This window comes from Terrapene carolina, unplaced genomic scaffold (genome assembly GCF_002925995.2).
Source record: "Terrapene carolina triunguis isolate 2854851 unplaced genomic scaffold, T_m_triunguis-2.0 Scaffold53, whole genome shotgun sequence".
NCBI lineage: Eukaryota > Metazoa > Chordata > Testudines > Emydidae > Terrapene > Terrapene triunguis.
Window position 1 is genome coordinate 6,467,771 of NW_020664404.1, and position 19,247 is coordinate 6,487,017.

At 45.1% G+C, this 19,247-nt stretch overlaps 1 protein-coding gene across 2 annotated transcripts in view; it reads right to left on the reverse strand.

Annotated features, from left to right (window-relative positions):
- The window catches only part of DPYSL2 (dihydropyrimidinase like 2), a 91,650-nt gene extending 72,995 nt beyond the window's left edge, over positions 1-18,655 (reverse strand). For both annotated transcript variants that reach the window (XM_024212159.3, XM_024212158.3), the window contains exon 1: positions 18,302-18,655. In XM_024212159.3, the coding sequence (XP_024067927.1) occupies positions 18,302-18,640 (339 nt within the window). In that variant the 5' untranslated portion in view covers positions 18,641-18,655. The remainder of the gene's footprint in view (positions 1-18,301) is intronic.
- Positions 18,656-19,247: the final 592 nt, after the last annotated feature.

Sequence of the window (19,247 nt, forward strand, 5' to 3'; positions counted from 1 at the left end):
AAAAGCCTGAGCACAAGGAGGCAGCGGGAGCGCATGCGCCCTCAGCCACTCCCTTTTACTCTGTCGACTGGGGGGAGCCACCCGGCTCTGGCCTGGATTGGCTGGCAGTCTCCTGGATATGCAAACGAGCCCCGGCCGCTGTGCAATGGGAGGGGAGAAGAGAGGTAACATGCAAAGTGGCGCAATGAAGGAGCCGCCCTTCCCGGGGCGGGGGCGAGCTCGGAGCTCGCGCCGCGGCGGTGCACAGCGCCCTGCAAGCGGGGAGACAGGCAGGGATGCTGCCTAGGCTCCAGAGGCGGCAAAGCCAATGGGGAGCGGGGGCTTCGTTGCATCCCCCCTCCCTGGATGCTGCTGAGCCATCCTGGTCCTAACAGGGCTTTGCGCCTGGGCTCCCCAAGATCCAGCCCCCTTTGCCTGTGCAATGCCCAGATAGCAGCTGTCAGGAATTGGGCAAAGCAAAGCCCCTTGCACGGGGCCAGAGCTCCGCAGCCGCCCACGCCCTTTTCCACCAGCCACAGCGGAGTGGGATGATGGTGGTGGTGGGTTTCTAAACCTCCCCCCCCCCCCGCCTTTTCTGCTGGCGTGGCTGAAGATGCTGCTGCGAAAGCTTGCACGCTGGGCGGTTGCTGGATGAGATCAGGCAGCAGGTTTGCAAGGGAATTGGGGGAGGGGGTTGCATTTTTTTTAAAAAGGGAAAGGAAAGATAATGCATCACCCTGGGTTAAAGAAAGCCTTGCCCATCAGAATAGGGAGCTGGCTTCTAACTGAGGTCTGGCCTGATGTTCAGGGATGCTGAGCACCTGCAGGTCCCAGTGGGAGCCACCGGATGCTTGGTGACTTTGAAATTCAGATCATTATTTTGAAAGGAATATGCATGTGGATGCTACTATTTTGTTTCACACACACACAGCCCTCCCCAGTGCCGAGCCAGTAAATCAAATAGGAAAATTCTTCCTGGAGAGCGGGTGCAGCAGGAAATACGGCACACTCTGTCCTTTGGGCTAAGGAGAAGGTGCTGCTTGAGACTTAATAATAGCAACAGGGCTGGGGAAAGGGGGCTAAAGGAGGGACAACTGTACCTGGGGCCTGAGCTCAGGGCTCTCCCAGAAAAATCTGTAACTGGGGTGAAATGGGAGGGGGTGGGGCTCCAGCAAACTTTAAGTACCGTGGCTCCAAAATTCTTGACAGGCCTGAATAGCAACCCAAGGAAATACAGGGTTCAGACTTGACCAGGCCTTCCCCTTTTCCACCGGGAACACCTACATCGTCTGATGCCCTTTTCCACTCTTCCCAAAAAATACCCAAGTAGCTAAGGGGCATCCACATTCTGCATCTCTGGCTCCCTGGAAATCTTCAAGAAGCAGGGGTTACGCTAAGGGCCATTGGTCCATCCAGATCACATTCATTATTACAGCATTGCCAACCCCAAGTGTTCAAATACTGTGAATCAAGCCTCAAAATTCGTGAGATTGGCTTAACAATCATGAGCTTTTATAAAACAATAACTCCACTTAGGTTCTATTTCTTTGCTTCTGGTTTCTGAGTCTTAAGACCATTCTCGGGTCATGTTTTCAATGTTTTCTCTTTGCCTGGGAGCTAGAAACTTACTTTAACAAAAAATGAAAGCTGAGATTCTCGCATAACCATCAGACTCCGGGAGTTGGCATGCGAAGGAAAACAATAACTAGAGCAAGTGCTGGTGACACTGTTGTTACGCACAGCATGCTCAGCACTGTACAAGACACAAAGGAAACATACGATTCCTGTCCACAGCATCTTACTATCTCAAGCCATTGGAATCACCATTCCATATCATATCAGTGGTCTATCTAACCATCCTAGCCACCATGGATGTGGAGGCTCTCTACACAAACATCCCACACACAGATGGAATACAAGCTGTCAGGAACAGTATCCCTAATGATGCCACAGCACAACTGGTTGCTGAGCTTTGTGACTTTATCCTCACGCACAATTATTTCAAATTTGGTGACAACATATACCTCCAGACCAGTGGCACCTCTATGGGCACCCGCATGGCCCCACAATATCCCAACATTTTTATGGCTGACCTGGAACAACACTTCCTCAGCTCTCGTCCACTCACGCCCAGTCTCTACCTATGCTACATTGACGACATCTTCATCATTTGGACCCCTGGGAAGGAGACTCTGGAAGAATTCCACCACGATTTCAACAGCTCCCACCCCACCATCAACCTCAGCCTGGACCAATCTACACAGGAGGTCCACTTCCTAGACACCACGGTACAAATAAGCGACGGTCACGTTAACACCACCCTATACCGAAAACCCACCGACCGCTATACCTACCTTCATGCCTCCAGCTTCCATCCCGGACACACCACACGATCCATCGTCTACAGCCAAGCGCTGAGGTATAACTGCATTTGCTCCAACCCCTCAGACAGAGACCAACACCTACAAGATCTTCACCAAGCATTCTCAAAACTATGATACCCGCACGAGGAAATAAGGAAACAAATCAACAGAGCTAGACGTGTACCCAGAAGCCTCCTGCTGCAAGACAAGCCCAAGAAAGAAACCAACAGAACTCCACTGGCCATCACCTACAGTCCTTAGTTAAAACCTCTCCAACGCATCATCAGTGATCTACAACCCATCCTGGACAAAAATCCCTCACTTTCATAGACCTTGGGAGGCAGGCCAGTCCTTGCCCACATACAACCCACCAACCTTAAGCATATTCTCACCAGCAACCACACACTGCACCATAGTAACTCTAACTCAGGAACCAATCCATGCAACAAACCTCGATGCCAACTCTGCCCACATATTTACACCAGCGACACCATCACAGGACCTAACCAGATCAGCCACATCATCACCGGTTCATTCACCTGCACGTCCACCAATGTAATATACGCCATCATATGCCAGCAATGCCCCTCTGCTATGTACATTGTCCAAACTGGACAATCCCTACGTAAAAGGATAAATGGACACAAGTCAGATATTAGGAATGGCAATATACAAAAACCTGTAGGAGAACACTTCAACCTCCCTGGACACACAATAGCCGATTTAAAGGCAGCCATCCTGCAGCAAAAAAACTTCAGGACCAGACTCCAAAGAACATTTGCAAATTTGACACCATCAGTTCAGGATTAAACAAAGACTGTGAATGGCTAGCCAACTACAAAAGCAGTTTCTCCTCCCTTGGTGTTCACACCTCAACTGCTAGAAGAGGGCCTCATCCTGATTGAACTAACGTCGTTATCTCTAGGCTGATTCTTGCCTGCATATTTATACCTGCCCCTGGAAATTTCCACCACATGCGTCTGATGAAGTGGGTATTCACCCACGAAAGCTCATGCTCCAATACGTCTGTTAGTCTATAAGGTGCCACAGGACTTTTTGTCGCTATCTAACCCAGTATCCCATCAGTGCCAGGGACAGCTGCTTGAGAGGACAAGGCAAGAAACCTTTTTCATGGACAGAAGACACAAATCCATCTCTGTTTACAGGTCTGTATGGGCCAGGTAATGACTAACAAAGGATATTATTTAAACTCCTCAGTGACAAGTGAATTGCACCTGTTAAATTCAGTACAAACTATAAAAGCCCTATGGGTCTGAACCTGCAAGTCTTGTTACTCACAGGAGTAACCCGTTTGGGGCAGGGACGTCATTGCAGAAAAATTCCAGGGGGAGAGAACAAAGTTGTGCTAGCGTATAAAACATTGTATATGATTATATTATATCCTGCAAAGTCTGGGGAGAGGGCACAAAAAGTAGAAGACATAATGGAGCATATAGATCTATGAAAAGTCCAGGGCGAAAACTCAAGGTTGGGTGGGGGGGAGCAACTGCCCCATAGAAAATGACACCTCTGATTTGGGGTCTAAGTCCATGAGTAGGGGGGTTGCAAGAATCAGGCCGTTTGGATCACAAGATCCTTCCAGATAAAACATACAAAGCACGAACACAAGAGATTAAAAACTGCTTTAGAGTATCACTGCAGTGCATCTTTTTAAAGGGAACACCTGCTCAAAGAGATGAACACCAGGACCTCTCTTGTACATTAGGCTCTAAGGTTGCAGGGGAAAGTAGAGTGGAGAGAGAAAGAGACACCTTTTCCTGAATATACCAGGGACATAGAAAGCCTTAAACTGGTTAATGCTCCAATCCGCTAATACCCGATCAGTAACAAATGATAAAGCAGCTCGTTGTCACAGTAACAACATGATTAACTTGTTACTGTGCTGTGTAATATTTTGTTAACAATTTGAATAGAAAACACTAAATGCATTAACTTGCCCCTCCCTGGTCTGCTGCACTGGGGGAAGTTTTGACATCTCAGCACATTTTTAATGGAGACCTGGAAGTAAAATGCTGGCATCAGCAAACCATGAAGCCAGGAAGCTGTAAAGAAGCAGAAGCATGTTATTAGCTGCAAAGTCACATACACAGTATACCATACTAAGTACATATTAGTAGCCTTGTTTTATTATTTATTAAATGCCAAAGCACTCAGCCAGGTACAGGACACAATGTGTATAAACCTCAGATCGGAACACTCCCATAATTCAAGAGGTTTTGAATTTGAGGTTATGGTTTCAAGACCTACATAAATTATTATTAGTATAGCAATGCCTGGAGGCTCCATCTGAGGTGAGGACCCTATTGTGCTAGGCACTGTGCAAAGTAAGACATAGTGTCTATCCCCAAAGAGTTTATAAAGGCAAAAGAGACAAAAGGAGGGAGAGGAAACAGAAGCACAGAGGTGAGGTGACATGCCAGCATCATACAGTAGGTCAGTGGCACAGCCAAAATACAAACTCAGTTTAGTGCCCTACCTACTAGACCACACTCTCTCTCTCTAATAAAGATACCCATAATGCTAGTTTTCATTGGCACTTCTATTGCCGATATCATGGAGATGCTCAGAGATTCTTTCCCATCACCATATTATAAGAACCTTCCTAGCACAGAACAACACAGATGAAGAAATTAGATAGCTGGATAATAGGCTGATCCCAAACACAAGATCTGAACAGCGCAAAAGACATCCAGATTCTCATCCTCTCCCAGATCACAACCCCATCTCTAACCCTTATGTGCAAAGTTGAGAGGGCAGACCCTCAGCTGGTGTAGCCCCATTACACCAGCTGAGGGTCTGGCCCAAGATTTTTCCTTCTGGAAGTTAAAAGACCTCAGAAGATAAATGATTTTAAAAAACAATTATTAAACTTCCTTGAAATAGTAACTTAGAAAAGAAAATGTAGCTTATGAGCTGACAGCCCATGCCTTTCTTCACACTGACCATCTTAAAAACGATGTGTCCTTGTTCTTAATGGATCATGGTAATTAGAAACCAGTATTCTCTGAAAGATGTTTTGTATTGGAGTCTATTTTGTTTGTTTACAGGCCTTAGTTTTGCCTAAATCCACACGCTTTAAATTAAGACCAATAAATCCCAATGAAAAGTTAACTGTGGTCGTGAATTACTAGGTTAAAATGAATGGACTGGATTAATTTGTGACGTCCTAGTGGCTTGTGGCATAGCCCTGTTGTGATACAACAATGCTATTACCAAAAAATAAATCCTGCCCACGCACTGTGGAAAGGGAAGGAATGCATCCAGCTCTGGAAGACTTAGACAGCTGAGGAATTCAGTCTATTGATTCCTTTTGTACTCCAGAGGTGGGGCTCTGCCTGCAGCAGGCTGGGAAACTTAAAATTAGAAGACACCGTAATGAACAAGCTCTTTGCCAGATCCTTCTTGCCAAATGCTAAGCAGAGGGGAATTGCCAGTCAGCCCAAACCCTAAATGCCACCTTCCCGACAGCAGACAAAGGAGTGGGGATGCTTAAGGTCATTGATATCACCCAAAGTCCTGGAAATTGCTGAGTGAGGGATAATGGAAGAATGTTAGTATCCCAGACCTATCTCTGCCAGTGTGGCCCTATGCATCCCTCATCGAGGGTGGAATTACCCAATGCACAGAGCCTAGGCACCAATTAAATCCCAAATTAAAGGGTAAATGTTCTGCCTCCGCACCCAGGCTCGTGATAGGAGGAAGGATTCTTCCCCAAGATTGGAGAGTAGCTGCACTGCTGTTCCATGGGGGCTATTCTTGTCCAATAGCTGAAATAGCCTCTGCAGGGCCTTATGCAAGCCCTCTTCTCCCCCTCGAGCCCTCCCCCGCCTTCCCAGTGTGGTGGGGGATGGGAGAATAAACACAGAAGCAGATAGTTGTGCCTCGCCTGTTCCCAGGCCTGCCCCCACCCACCCCATGCCACGCAAGGAGTCACGCCTTGCAGGAGGTGCATGGCCCTTGACAGCCCCTAGTAATCCTGCCCACCCTTTGCTCAGCACGGTCACAGTGGTTTGTTGGCCACTGGACCTGCCATGCTGCAGTCAGGTTTTGCCTCTATGAGGCTTAAAATGGTGCATAAGGGCTTGTGCAGGTCCTTTGCACAAGAGTGCATTTCATGTTAAAGGAACACTGTCCAGTAGATAGGCCAAACCCTACACGGAGTTGGAGGTGCCCACAATTCTTCACGACTCCTTCCGGTCCCTGGCATGGGTTCGTAGGTCTTCAAGTTCCAGGCCTTTTCTCTTCAAACTTCCCTTGACAGAGTTTCCATCCTACCCTCAGTCTTCCATGTCCTGTCTTGCTGTCCTCTTCCTCCCCTGCTTTCTTTGCTGGTCGTTCTTCTCCCATTGCTATCACATGTCTCACCCACCTCCAACACGCGCTCTCCAGGTTATCAATGAGAGTGACAAGTTCATCTTCTTCCTACTTTCTTCCATGTGTACTTTGTCTACCCTCTGCTTGCCTGCCATTGCCTTCCTCAGTTTATTATTTCTACTACCTGTGTCTTCTTTTCTTCCATCTCTGTAAGACTCCCTCTTTCCAAACAATAGAGCAGGCAGAGCCTACGCTTCTTCCTTTCAGTTATTTACTTAATTGCTCCTGCCAATACTTAAAGTACTCCTGCCACCTTTTTCACTGCCACCCATGCACACTGGGTTCTTCCTTTCCATGCCCCAAATCTCTCTCGGAGGCACTACGTGTTCTTCCCAAGTGCACACAATCTTCTGATTCTGCTTCTCTCCTCAAACCTCACTCACCAGCTCTTCTTCCATATCCCCTACTTGCATAACGTCAGTCTTCTTTGTGTTTACCTTCAGACCACGGTCTTCAAACGCACATGCCCACTCTGATACCATCTCAGGTCCTATCGATAGAATTTAATAGAGAATGAGAATCTCTTTCACTTCCAGATCCTCCGCTGGTGTAAATCAGCATAGTTCAATTGACTTCAATGGAGCTACACCTATTTATACCAGCTGAGGATATGGCTCAATAGGTTTTTTTTGACTATCCTATCAAATGTAGTAGAGAATTACATTCCCACTATAAATTACAGGATAGTTCAAGTGAAAAGGATCTCTTTATTTAAATCTCTAGGATTTTTGAGTAATTGCAATAGGACCCTGCTGAGTTTCTACAACAGGGGTCGGCAACTTCTGGCACACGACTCGCCAGAGTAAGCACCGTGGCGGGCTGGACCAGTTTGTTTACCTGCCGCCTCCGCAGGTTCGGCTGATCGCAGCTCCCACTGGCCACGGTTCGCTGCTCCGGGCCAATGGGGGCAGCGGGAATCCGCGGCCAGCACATCCCTCTGCCCGCGCCACTTCCCGCAGCCCCCATTGGCCCGGAGCGGTGAACCGCGGCCAGTGGGAGCTGCGATCGGCCGAACCTACAGAGGCGGCAGGTAAACAAACTGGTCCGGCCCGCCAGGGTGCTTACCCTGGGGATCCACGTGCCAGAGGTTGCCGTCCCCTGTTCTACAACATGTTGGTTTTATCCCTATTAAATTCTTTACAGTTTTTCCCATAAGGTCATCTTGTGATGGCATGAGAACAGCAACATATATTTTGAAGTGGAATGAAAGGAGGTATTGGGGTGGATTTAAACCTTCCCTGGTAGTTCTGGAAACTCCACAACAGCATCAGTCTTAGTATGTGAGAAGCAAGTTAGAAACAGATTGGTTTCACTCAACAAGCTTTATATTTTTTTCCTAGGAAAACAGACATGTGAGATGACAGATAAATGCTAATAAGCCACCCCCATTAGCGGCTCCTACTGTCACCTAAGTCAATGGGAGTCTTTTTATTGTCTTCAGGAGAAGCAAGGTTGGGCCAATAGACTTTTCACTCATTCATAACTAGGGCCCTGATCAGCACATGTAGATTGCTGCACCAGCACAGCATTGACTGGCATGCCACGTGAGTACAACATTCCACCCACATGCTATCAAGTGCTAGAAGCATTAGAGGTAAGTTGGTAAATATCTGTAGGGGTACGTTTGTCCCTCCCAAAAGGTGATGAAAGAAATGTCTACCGTTAATAGCTATCAATTACATAGGGGACCTTCTGTCACTAGTGAGGGAGGGGTTATTTTCTTTTGACTGCTAATAAATGTTACAGCATAACTTAAATGCACACGGGGGTCAAAGAAGCTATGATGATGAGGTACAATCTTATGACTGTTTTCAGCTTCTACAGTCAGACATTATGAATAAATAGTATTTGAGGTTTTGAGTGGAGGGTTTATTTTCCATTTGTGCAAACAAGTGGATAAAAGCAAATCGAAGTGTTTGTCTCTGGATTAATTTTTTGTTGTTGCCCTTAATATCATGAGAAACATAGACGGTTCTGACAGACCCTTATGTAAGGGCTGTTGTCGCCAAGGTTTGAACCTACCACCTCCAGAGTTAAAGCCTGAACCTCCCGAGGCTGAGCTGAAGCACTAAGGCTGGGAGTCAAATTTTCTATGGCTTTCAATGGGAACCGGGAATCTAGCTCCCTTAAACCCCTTGGAAAGTCCCAGCCCTCTGGCTGGAAGATTTCACAGACATATATGCTCTTTGGATCAGGCATAGAGGGGCATACATAACACACCCAGAATGGTTTCTATGCCCATATTCCTAGGACAGATGAAATTTATCCTAAGCATTTCAGGCCCACCGCTGTTCTAATCACATAAGACAAGCTCCCCCACTTTTGTAACTGTTGTTATTATTACTACTACTTACTAATACTTTGTATGAACTAGTAGGCGAGGGGTAGAAAATAAGACAGAAAATATCATAATGCTACTAACTAAATCCATGGTGCACCCACCCCTTGAATGCTGTGCCCAGTTATGATAGCCTCATCTCACAAAAAATATATAGTGGAACTGGAAAAAGGTTCAGAGAAGGGCAACAAAGATGTTCAAGGGTATGGAATAGCTTCCATATGAGGAGAGATTGAAAAGATTAGGGCTGTTCAGCTTAGAAAACAGATGATTTAGGGGGGATAGGATAGAGGTCTATAAACTCATGAAGGGTGTAGAAAAAGTGAATAGAGAAGTATTATTTACCCTTTCGCACAATACAAAAACCATGGGTCACTCAAAGAAATTAATAGGCAGAAGGATTAATACAAATGAGGAAATACTTTTTTCACACAATGCACAATTAACCTGAGGAACTCATTTTCATGGATTGTTGTGATGGCCAAAAGTATAACTAGGTTAAAAAAAAGAACTGGGTAAGTTCATGGAGGATAGGTCCATCAATGGCTACTAGCCAAGATGGCCAGGGATGGAACCCCATGCTTGGGGCAACCTTAAACCTCTGACTGCCAGAAGCTGGGAGGAGAAGTTTGCCAAAATTGCCCTGTTCTGTACACTCTTCCTGGAGCTCTGGTACTGGCCACTGTTGGAGGCATGATACTGGGCTAGATGGACCATTGGTCTGGTCCAGCATGGCAGTTTTTATGTTCTTACGTATTGCAGAAGCACCTCAGCGTCCCAGTCAGAGATCATGGCCCCGTTGTGCTAGGCAATGTACAAACATCATAAAAAGATTACCTCTGCCCCGAAGAGCTCACAATCTAAGTACTGTAAGGTTGTCATTTTGGTCATCACTACAACTGAACATAGGTCTTCCAGAGCTAAAGCATGTGCCCCTACAGCTTGACCTAAAGAACTAGCTGGGAGTTGTAGCAGACTCATGTCATCTGTGAATATGAACAGTGGATTCAACTACTCTGCTATATTGGGGGAAATTCTGACTGCGTGACTGAGAAGAAAAAATCTGGGTAGATCTCTCCACCAAAAAATCATTTGGTATCAATGCCATGGAGTTTATCTTTTCTCTCAGATCTTCTGAAGAATGGGAATCTCCTTTGTGTTTGACTCTTAGAACAAAGATGGTTGATTCTTGCTATATTAGGCCCAGATCCTCAAAGGTATTTAGGAGTTGGGCCTTGGATCCTTTCGCAGTTTTGCTCCCAAATGAAGCCTACCTTTAGGAGTTCAAATGAGGGAACCATTTATGTAGAACAGGGATATTAACGTTATTCTAGCTGGGATGCAGAGTTTGCTGCCAAAATAACGTCTCACCTCTCCAACAACCCTACTGGATACGGAATCAAATTGAACATGCCGCAGATATGACAAAGGATATGAGGAATTAGACAGAGCCTTGTCTGTAACAGATTTGGGCCAGACCTGGAAGACTGCCTTGTAGCTGATCAAACAAGTTAATCATTTAAAACTATGTTCATATTATTTGTATTGCGATAGCACAAAAAGCACTCGATCACTTCCCCATTTGTGCCCCATCAGCACTGTAAATACACAAGAAGACAAGGTCTGTTCCCCTAAGTGTTTCTTCAGATGGTGTAAAGCTCCACAATAGATCAATGCCAATTTACACCTGCTGGCCCAAACAGTGGAGTCTCTTTAGTCCAAATGGTATTTGTTGGCACCATATCAAAGACCCTGGTTCTTTTCTGCATCAGAAGGAATGATGAGTGAATTGGTAAATTTGTGATAAGCACTTAATAGAAGACTTTATGCTCTCAGAATGTGTGGCATCCCCCTAGCATGTGGATTGGTGTCTTAAAGAGGGATCCGGGAAGCTTTCAGGATTTTGTTTGGTTTTTCAGTAGCCAGACAAATTATTATGATCCATTGGGAGAATATGCAAGTCATTTCTCTGTGTAATTATTTTGCAAGTAGTTATTATCGAAAAAAAGGCTAGAGAAATTACAGGAATTGTAACAAATTAAACTTGGAACAGCATTTCCAGCTGTTTGGAACAACCTCTATTGTGCTTTGCACAATGGCTCCATTAGCATTCCAAAGTCTAGGATTGTTTGTGCTCTGTACAATGTCCCGTTAGTCATTATTTGTTGCCGGGATGGGCAAGCATGATCATGAGGGCTTGAGAATTTTGCAACAACCCCAGTTATTTGGCAGGTTTGCAGGACTATTTCTGGAACCTCCTTTTCCTTGCATGTTAAATCCACTTTAGTCCCTCCGTGTTGATACAGTTTTAAAATAGAATTGCTTTCCTAGTCTGTGTTTATTAACTATTGTTATTCATTTGTATTACAATAGCGCCTCAGGGCCCCATTCTGCTCCGTGCTGTACAAACACACAGTATGAGCCAGGCCGTGCCCTAAAGAGCTTACAGTCTAAACAGATAAGAGAGAAAAAGGGAGTATTATTTATTCCCATTTTACAGATGGGGAATTCAAGCACAGAAAGATTAAGACAGTTGCTTCAGGTCACCCAGGAAGTCTGAAGCAAAGCCACAAAGGGAGGAATAAACAACTCGCATCTTTATTTGGATTAGATTGAACAGAGAGATCATCTGTCCCAATCTAGTGCATTTACCATCCTTCCTACCTATGCTATGTACTGGATTGACAGGTGCTGTGTGTAAATTATTTAAATTAATGCCCTGATTTTCAGAAGAGCCAAGTACCACAAAATCCCACTGTAGTCAATGGGACCTGCAGGTGCAAAGCAACGCTGAAAGCCAGGCCATTTATTTATGTATTTATTTCTCTCCCCATTTCTGCTCCTTTACCTTGATCATCACCCCTTGATCCTTTCTCTCCCAGTCACTCCTAATCAAAATGCAAGCCCGATCGTATTTGAGTGACACTAACTAGCTCTGTGATCTTGAGCAAGTCACTTCTGGACTCTGTGGCTCAGTTTTCCCACCTGTATAATGGGGATAACAAACTGTTAAGCACTTTGAGATCAACAGATAAAAAGCTCTATGTATCAACTCTCCCCAAATCAGGGGCAAAGCAGGGCAAAGTTTTTTAGCCAAAACATTTAGGTGGAAAGTGCAGATTCAGCAACACCAAAACATTTTGTGAATTTGGGTCAGTTTTGATAAATTGTGTAAAAAAAACCCAAACCCCAATTTTGATTTGTTTGGTTTGAAACAACTTTTTGTTTTGAAATTTCCTTCAATTTTATATTTTTAAAAAGTCAAAAACCTTTAACATGGTCGAAATTGAAATAAAACATTTTGTTTTGGGTCAAACAAAACATTTAGTCTGACAAGAAAGGTTTGGGGTTTTTTTTAATTTTCAATTTACTGGAAATTCTGAACAATTTTGTTTTTGGCTCAACGTGAAACTATTTCCCCCCCCCCCCTTCATTATTTTGGAATTGCTACATCAGCCGAAAAATGTTATTTGCAGACTCTAATCAGGGGCCCACCAAAGCTGCTGAATTCACAGGTCCCAAAAGCTGGCTGTGCCAAAACAAAGTGATGGTCTAATAATCCTTGCAGCTAGGACAGAAGTTTTGGATAACTAGACATCTGGAGCATCCAACTTTCCTTCGGTCAGCACTCAACAAGCCTGACTTCAATGGAAATAAAAGGACTGCAAAGGTAGATCCTGAGTCTCTGCCTAATGGCAGCTTCTTTCATACAGTGCAAAGGGAAGAAGCCACAAAGGGAGAAATAAATAACCTTCATCTTTATTTGGATTAGAAGCTGACCTCCATTAGTAGGAGCACTTTCACCATAATAGTGCTTTGCTTCATAAAGTCCTGTTACAAAGGGCAAACACTGATCGCCTAAAACCTAACAACCTCCCCCCACTTCTGAGATAGGGAAGTATTATTATTCCCCTTTATAAAGGAGGAAACTGAGGCAAAAAGCGGTCACATGGCCAAGCCAAAGAGGGGCAGCATGGTCCAGTGAAAGGGGCTCTGGAGTGAGAGTCAGGAGACCTCAGTTTTATTCCACCAGTGACTCTGGGCAAGTCACCTCACCTCTCTATTTCCCCTTGCACTCTTTATCTGTAAGACTGTAAGCTCTTTGGGGCAGGGAGTGTCTCTTACAACGTGTTTAGACAGTGCCTACCACAACGGGGGCCCAGTCTTGGCTGGGAACTCTAGGCACTACCATAATAATTATTATTACAGGAGGAGTTTAGAATTTGCCTTACAGGAAGACCAGAGTTGCAATGAAACCAGATTCAAACAGTTTTTAATTTTAATTAACCTTTCCAATGTGTTAGCATAACCAAGAGTTTTGGTAACAATAAATGGAGCTGCCTGGTATTTTCAGATCTCTCTCTAAGCAGAAAAATCAAGTGAGCAGCACACACAAGACCATATATATTTTTAATTGCAATTACATTGTATTGTAATTGTCTGCTGCAGCATACGCCAGTTATTCCATACAGACTAATGAATGACTGATAGAAAAACTACATTCTATCTGAGAGTGGCAGTGTGAGGTGTTGTGGGAGGCAGTGTGTTGTAGTGGATAGAGCACCATACTAGCAGTCAAAGTACCTGACGTCAAAATCGGGACATCTGGTCACCCTACCTAGCACAATGGGACCTGATAGGACCTCTTGATGCTACTATAATACAAATAATAACTATATAACCACTTTTCTGTATGGAATCATCACACATTATATTAGCAGCCTCAAAACTTCAAATTGACCTTTTTGGGGGACAGATCTTTTATTCAAATGCCTGTTCTTTAAAGGACTGGAGCCAGTGGTGGAGAAATTCAAAATCCAACTGTGAAGTTAAATCAGAAGCCCTGATTTTTGATGGACTCAAACAACTATACATAGGATTGGGTTTTAAATGACCATTAATAGTAACAATACTTTGCATTTTATAGCACCTTCCATCTGAGGACCTCAAAGCACTTGACATAGCAAGTTTAATAATTAAACACCTTAGATTTTAAAATATTCTCAACATTTATTTTTTTTTAAATCTCATTTACTTTTCATGGTTTTTGTTTGCTTCTACTCCTTGCACTTCACTCCACTTAGGCGGCAAGATTAAATTCATGATTTCACTCTTTGGGCTTCACCTGGCCATCTTTACTCCAGCAAATCACTGGGACTTTTTACCTGAATTGGGGTGTTGTTATTACAACGATACTTTGTAGAGGGCCCTACTGAGATCGGGGCCTCATTGTGCTAGGTGCTGTACTAGCACATGCTGTGACAGACCCAGACCAGTGGGGTACAGGAGTCTGGTAGAGGGCAAATATACTGGTCACTGGATGAGTAGTTTTCTGTTCCCTGAGTGACCAGAGCAGGGGCTGCACTAGAGTAACCAGGAACCTGCTAGAACCAGTTAAGGCAGGCAGGCTAATTAGGACACCTGGAGCCAATTAAGAAGAAGCTGCTAGAATCAATTAAGGCAGGCTAATCAGGGCACCTGGGTTTTAAAAAGGAGCTCACTTCAGTTTGTGGTGTGAGTGTGAGGAGCTGGGAGGAAGAGGCGCAAGAAGCCGAGAGTGAGAGGGTGTGCTGCTGGAGGACCGAGGAGCACAAGCGTTATCAGACACCAGGAGGAAGGTCCTGAGGTGAGAATAAGGAAGGTGTTTGGAGGAGGCCATGGGGAAATAGCCCAGGGAGTTGTAGCTGTCATGTAGCTGTTACAGGAGGTACTATAGACAGCTGCAGTCCACAGGGCCCTGGGCTGGAACCTGGAGTAGAGTGTGGGCCCGGGGTTCCCCCCAAACCTCCCAATTGACCTGGACTGTGGGTTCTTCCAGAGGGAAAGGTCTCTGGGCTGTTCCCCAACCCACATGGTGAATCTCTGAGGCAAGAAAATCCGCCAATAAGCGCAGGACCCACCAAGATAGAGGAGGAACTTTGTCACAATGCTCAGACATATTGGGTACGTCTACACCGTGACAGGGGTGTGAATGGCAGCTTGTATAGACCTACCTGCGCTAGCTGTACTCCCACTAAAAATTAAAATGAGGACACCATGACCCGGGCTTCACAAGCCTGTGTGATTCTCCTGGGTACATACTTGTTCGAACAGCTGGTGTTGGAGTCTTGTGCCACAGCATCCTCCCCGCTATTTTTAGCGAGCTAGCGCAAACACAACAACATGAACTACAAATCCCACTGCTAGCTGCAATGTAGCCTTACCCATAGCGTGAGTCATTCTCTGCCCAAAAGTTAACAAACTAAGTAGACAAAGAATGGAAGGGGAAACAGAAAAGTGAAGTAACTTCCCCAAGGCCATACAGCAAGTTAGTGGCAGAGCTTGGCACAGAACCCAGATCTCCCACGGTCTGCCCTGTTGATTAGGCTACGCTGCCCCTACTGTGAAATGTTTTGTAAAGTAGGATGGAAACTCTTCCTGATGTCTCTAGTGGTCATTTTAAGCCCGGAAGCATGGAGCACCCTCTCAATAAGATACTACTGTGATAGATGCCTGTGGAATACGATAGGGAGACAGAGAGAGATTTGATTACTCTTAGTCTGCAGAACTACACATGCCATTTAATGCAGAACAATTAAATTCCCTTTTTATCCCCTGGATAGTTAAAAGTACAGAAAAATACCAAATGCGCTGGTCCTAGTTGCCTCGCTAATAATGTAGGCTGAGCATAAGGCAGGATCATTCTACACATCCAAAGAAAAGATGACTGTGCTTTAATGTATTTTGGATCAGATCCTTGGCCAATGTCACTGGGCAGAGCTCCACTAACTCCAATAGAACCATCGCCCATTTATACCACCTGATGATAGGGCCCTTTGATTCCTGGACCAGAGCTCACACCATCAAAAATATATGGGTTCTTAAGAATATTGGTTGTGGCCATAATAATTCTCAAGTCTCCAAGCTAAAGATAGCTGAGTGTTAGGACATCTTGGCTTTTGTTAGATAATCTACATTTTTCATAACTTCAGGGACTGTGAATGAATTTATTATTGTTTGATATGTTGCACATTATCATTATCTATACAGAAATGTAGATAGGCTGTCCTTGGCTAGGTTATACATGATTATAAGTGTGTTAATAAAACTATGTTGTCCAACTGAGGTGTGAAAGTAAATGGCCAAATTCAGACTCCAGATAATCAAACACAAATCCACTGAAGCCAGTGGGCTTTTAGCCTTTTAACACAGGTCTGAATTTAGTCTAGTATCTTGAAGTACTTTCTTTCCCCTTTCTTATATAAATATATTGAGCCTGATCCTCAGCTAAGGTAAATAGATGAACCTCCATTTACTTCAATGGAGCTACGCCAGTTTATATCAGTTGAGGGCCTAACACTTCAATTCAATACAATACACAGATGCAGTCACCTGGGAAACCATAAAAGCTACAGCATTCCTGCTAATGAGTACCAATTTCTCTTAAGTCATTTACCGCAGAAGACTTCACGCCACCATTAGGAAAAAGAACACCATATTGGTGCCAGCATTATGCACAGCTAATGGGACACAATTCAAAAATTCTGGTGGATCATGTAATTATTTTGTGCCTTCTTAATTAAAGGTATAATGAAAATGTGACTATCAAACTGATAAAATGCAACAAAACTTTTTTAAAAATACAGTTAAATATTCTGCTACAATTCCTGATTAGTCCTCCAAATAATCCCATATTGACTGTTTTCAATTAATATTTGAAATAGATACTTTTTTTCCACGCCAGACAAAAATTGCACCTTATTATTATTATTTACAACACATTCCCAGTCTTCTATTATTAGTATTGCAAAGCATCATGAGTTACGGTTTGTATGAAAGATGCCACACAAAATTAAGTCTTGAATTGCAAAAACTTTCTTGAACCCTAAACTTGCAAACACGTATGCAGATGAGTAATTGTATTCCTAAAATTAATCTCACTTAGTTAAATGGGACTACTTCATTGAATAAAGTCATTCACAGGCATCAATGTTGGCAAAATCAAGCCTTGGGTTTTTGCAGTAGCAGCTGGATATAGGCTATGATTTTCAGAGGTGCTGAGTACCCAACGCTCGCATTAGATTTATGGGTGCTGAAGGTCAAGCCCATATGGACACTCTCACCCAAGTTTTTTGCCTTGAATGTACCATCCACGCCATTGGTGAATCAGCATCTGGGTACCAGCTATTCAAATTAATTCTTAAGAGAATGGAATTGTTTCGTAAGCACCTTTGGGGTGTGGACGTGGGGGAATACTTGGAAGAACTCTTTCCTACTTTGCTATTATAAGTTTGTCAAATTCCGGGTCCACTCTTCATTCACCTTGACGCTTCAAAGCTAGTGTTTGTCAAAGGAAAGCACAGAGTGACAATATTTCTTGATTTAAATCTAAATAAAGCTTGTTTGAGTTGATTTCCTTTAATTTACCTGAGAAATTATACATGATCAGCCAGAGCTATGGCTTTCAATATTTTGTTGTTAAGGGACAAAGAGGTGCTTAATTATACATGGTTTGACACATTAGCAGGGACCTGGGACTAAGGGCCAGGACCAGGATTTTCAAAGAAGTCTAAAGGAGATAAAATAATTTAAATGGGATTTGAGTTGCTCTTTGACAATCCAAGCCCAGATTCCTACAGTTCTATACAAGATTTACTCAGGCAAAATGCCCATTTCAGTCAACTGGCCAATTGCTAAAATTCTTCCTCAGCCAAAATTCCCACTAAGAGCATTGTCTGAGTAAAAAAGCTGGGTCAGGTCTTCAGAATTGAGCCCCAGCTGAGTTTTACCTTCAGTAAAGTGGCAGGGATTTGGCTATCAGGGTTGCTGCCCAATGCTCTTTTGCTTACAATTGCATTTTATCTTGTTGTGAGCTGCATTAATCAGATGGGTGGGGCACTGTGCTAGAGTAGTGCTTGGAAATGCCTAAGAAACAAAAAGTCAGCTTCCATCAGCAGATGGAAAGCAGGCGGGGGGGGGGGGGGGGGGGCCCCCCCCTCATTCTCCCCCCCTCCCCCCCCCCCCCCCCCACCTGCTCCTGCAGAAGAATACAGGGACATAGTCTGGCGATAAGAGGCTAGTACCAACTGCTACCTCAGTGAGCACATGCAGCAAGTTGAATGCAATGAGGAGGCATGATGCGAAATGGAAGCCAGATCGGAGATCACCTTCCCCCCCCCCCCCAGCTTAATTCGTGTGTAAATTGCAGATCTCCCTCTCAGACACACCCAGAGCCATCTGCACCCACCTTGTCATTGAGGTTCTGCAGCGCCTCTTTGCCAGCAGCCGCCCTGATTTCCACCTTTCTCCCGAATTCAACAGATGGCTCCCCTCCCTTCCTGCCCTGCCTGGAAGAGAGGGACTGGGAATCCGAGCCCAAGTGGGCCACATCCCTCTGCTGGGCCACGATCCTGCTGGCTCCCCGTCCCACCGAGAGCGAATCGAAATCGATGGTCTTGTTCTCCAAGGAGCCTTCCACCGGGCAGAACATGCCACAGAATTTCTGCCGGGGCTTGGGGCTGCCTGAGCCCAGGTTCTTGAAGAAGGCTGGGACCTCCTCTTCTTCATTCTGCCTCCTCTCGGCCATGGCTCCGGGGGTCTCCCTGCTAAAGAAAAACAACAACAAATAGGATCAAAATCCCCCCCAGAGAGACAGAGAGAGAGAGACCAACAGGGGTGTGCCTTGCAAGGTTTGTATGTCCTGCCCTCATAGAGGAGAGACTGGCTGGCTAGCTGGGTCCATGGAGAGGGAAATGCAATGCAAAGTTGAAGGCAGGCGGCAGCTCCTTCTGCAATCAGGAGAAGAGATTTCAAGTTCCCAGCCTCTCCAGATGATGAGGGAGGGGGTGAAAAAAAAAATCCCTCACTCTGCAGCAGAGATTGGGGCCTAATCCGGAAGTGATGTGGGGCTGGCGAATTGGCAAATGGAGCCGAGCTGGGTTGGAGCAACAAGCCTCTCCCCCCCCCCCCCGAACGTGCTGCTGCTACAAGTTGCTCCGAGCAGCGCCCCGCCCCTGCTTGGGGGGGGGGGGGCGTGTTAGCTGAAAGGGATCTGCCCCCCCCCTCCTCCTCAGCCCCCTTCCCCTACCCCCTTGCAAATGAAGCGTGGCGTTAGCCTATTGTTCCTCACTTTCTCCAAAGGCAGCAGCTGGAGGGTGAGCACCGCAGGGGAAGGGAAGGGCGAAATGCTGAAT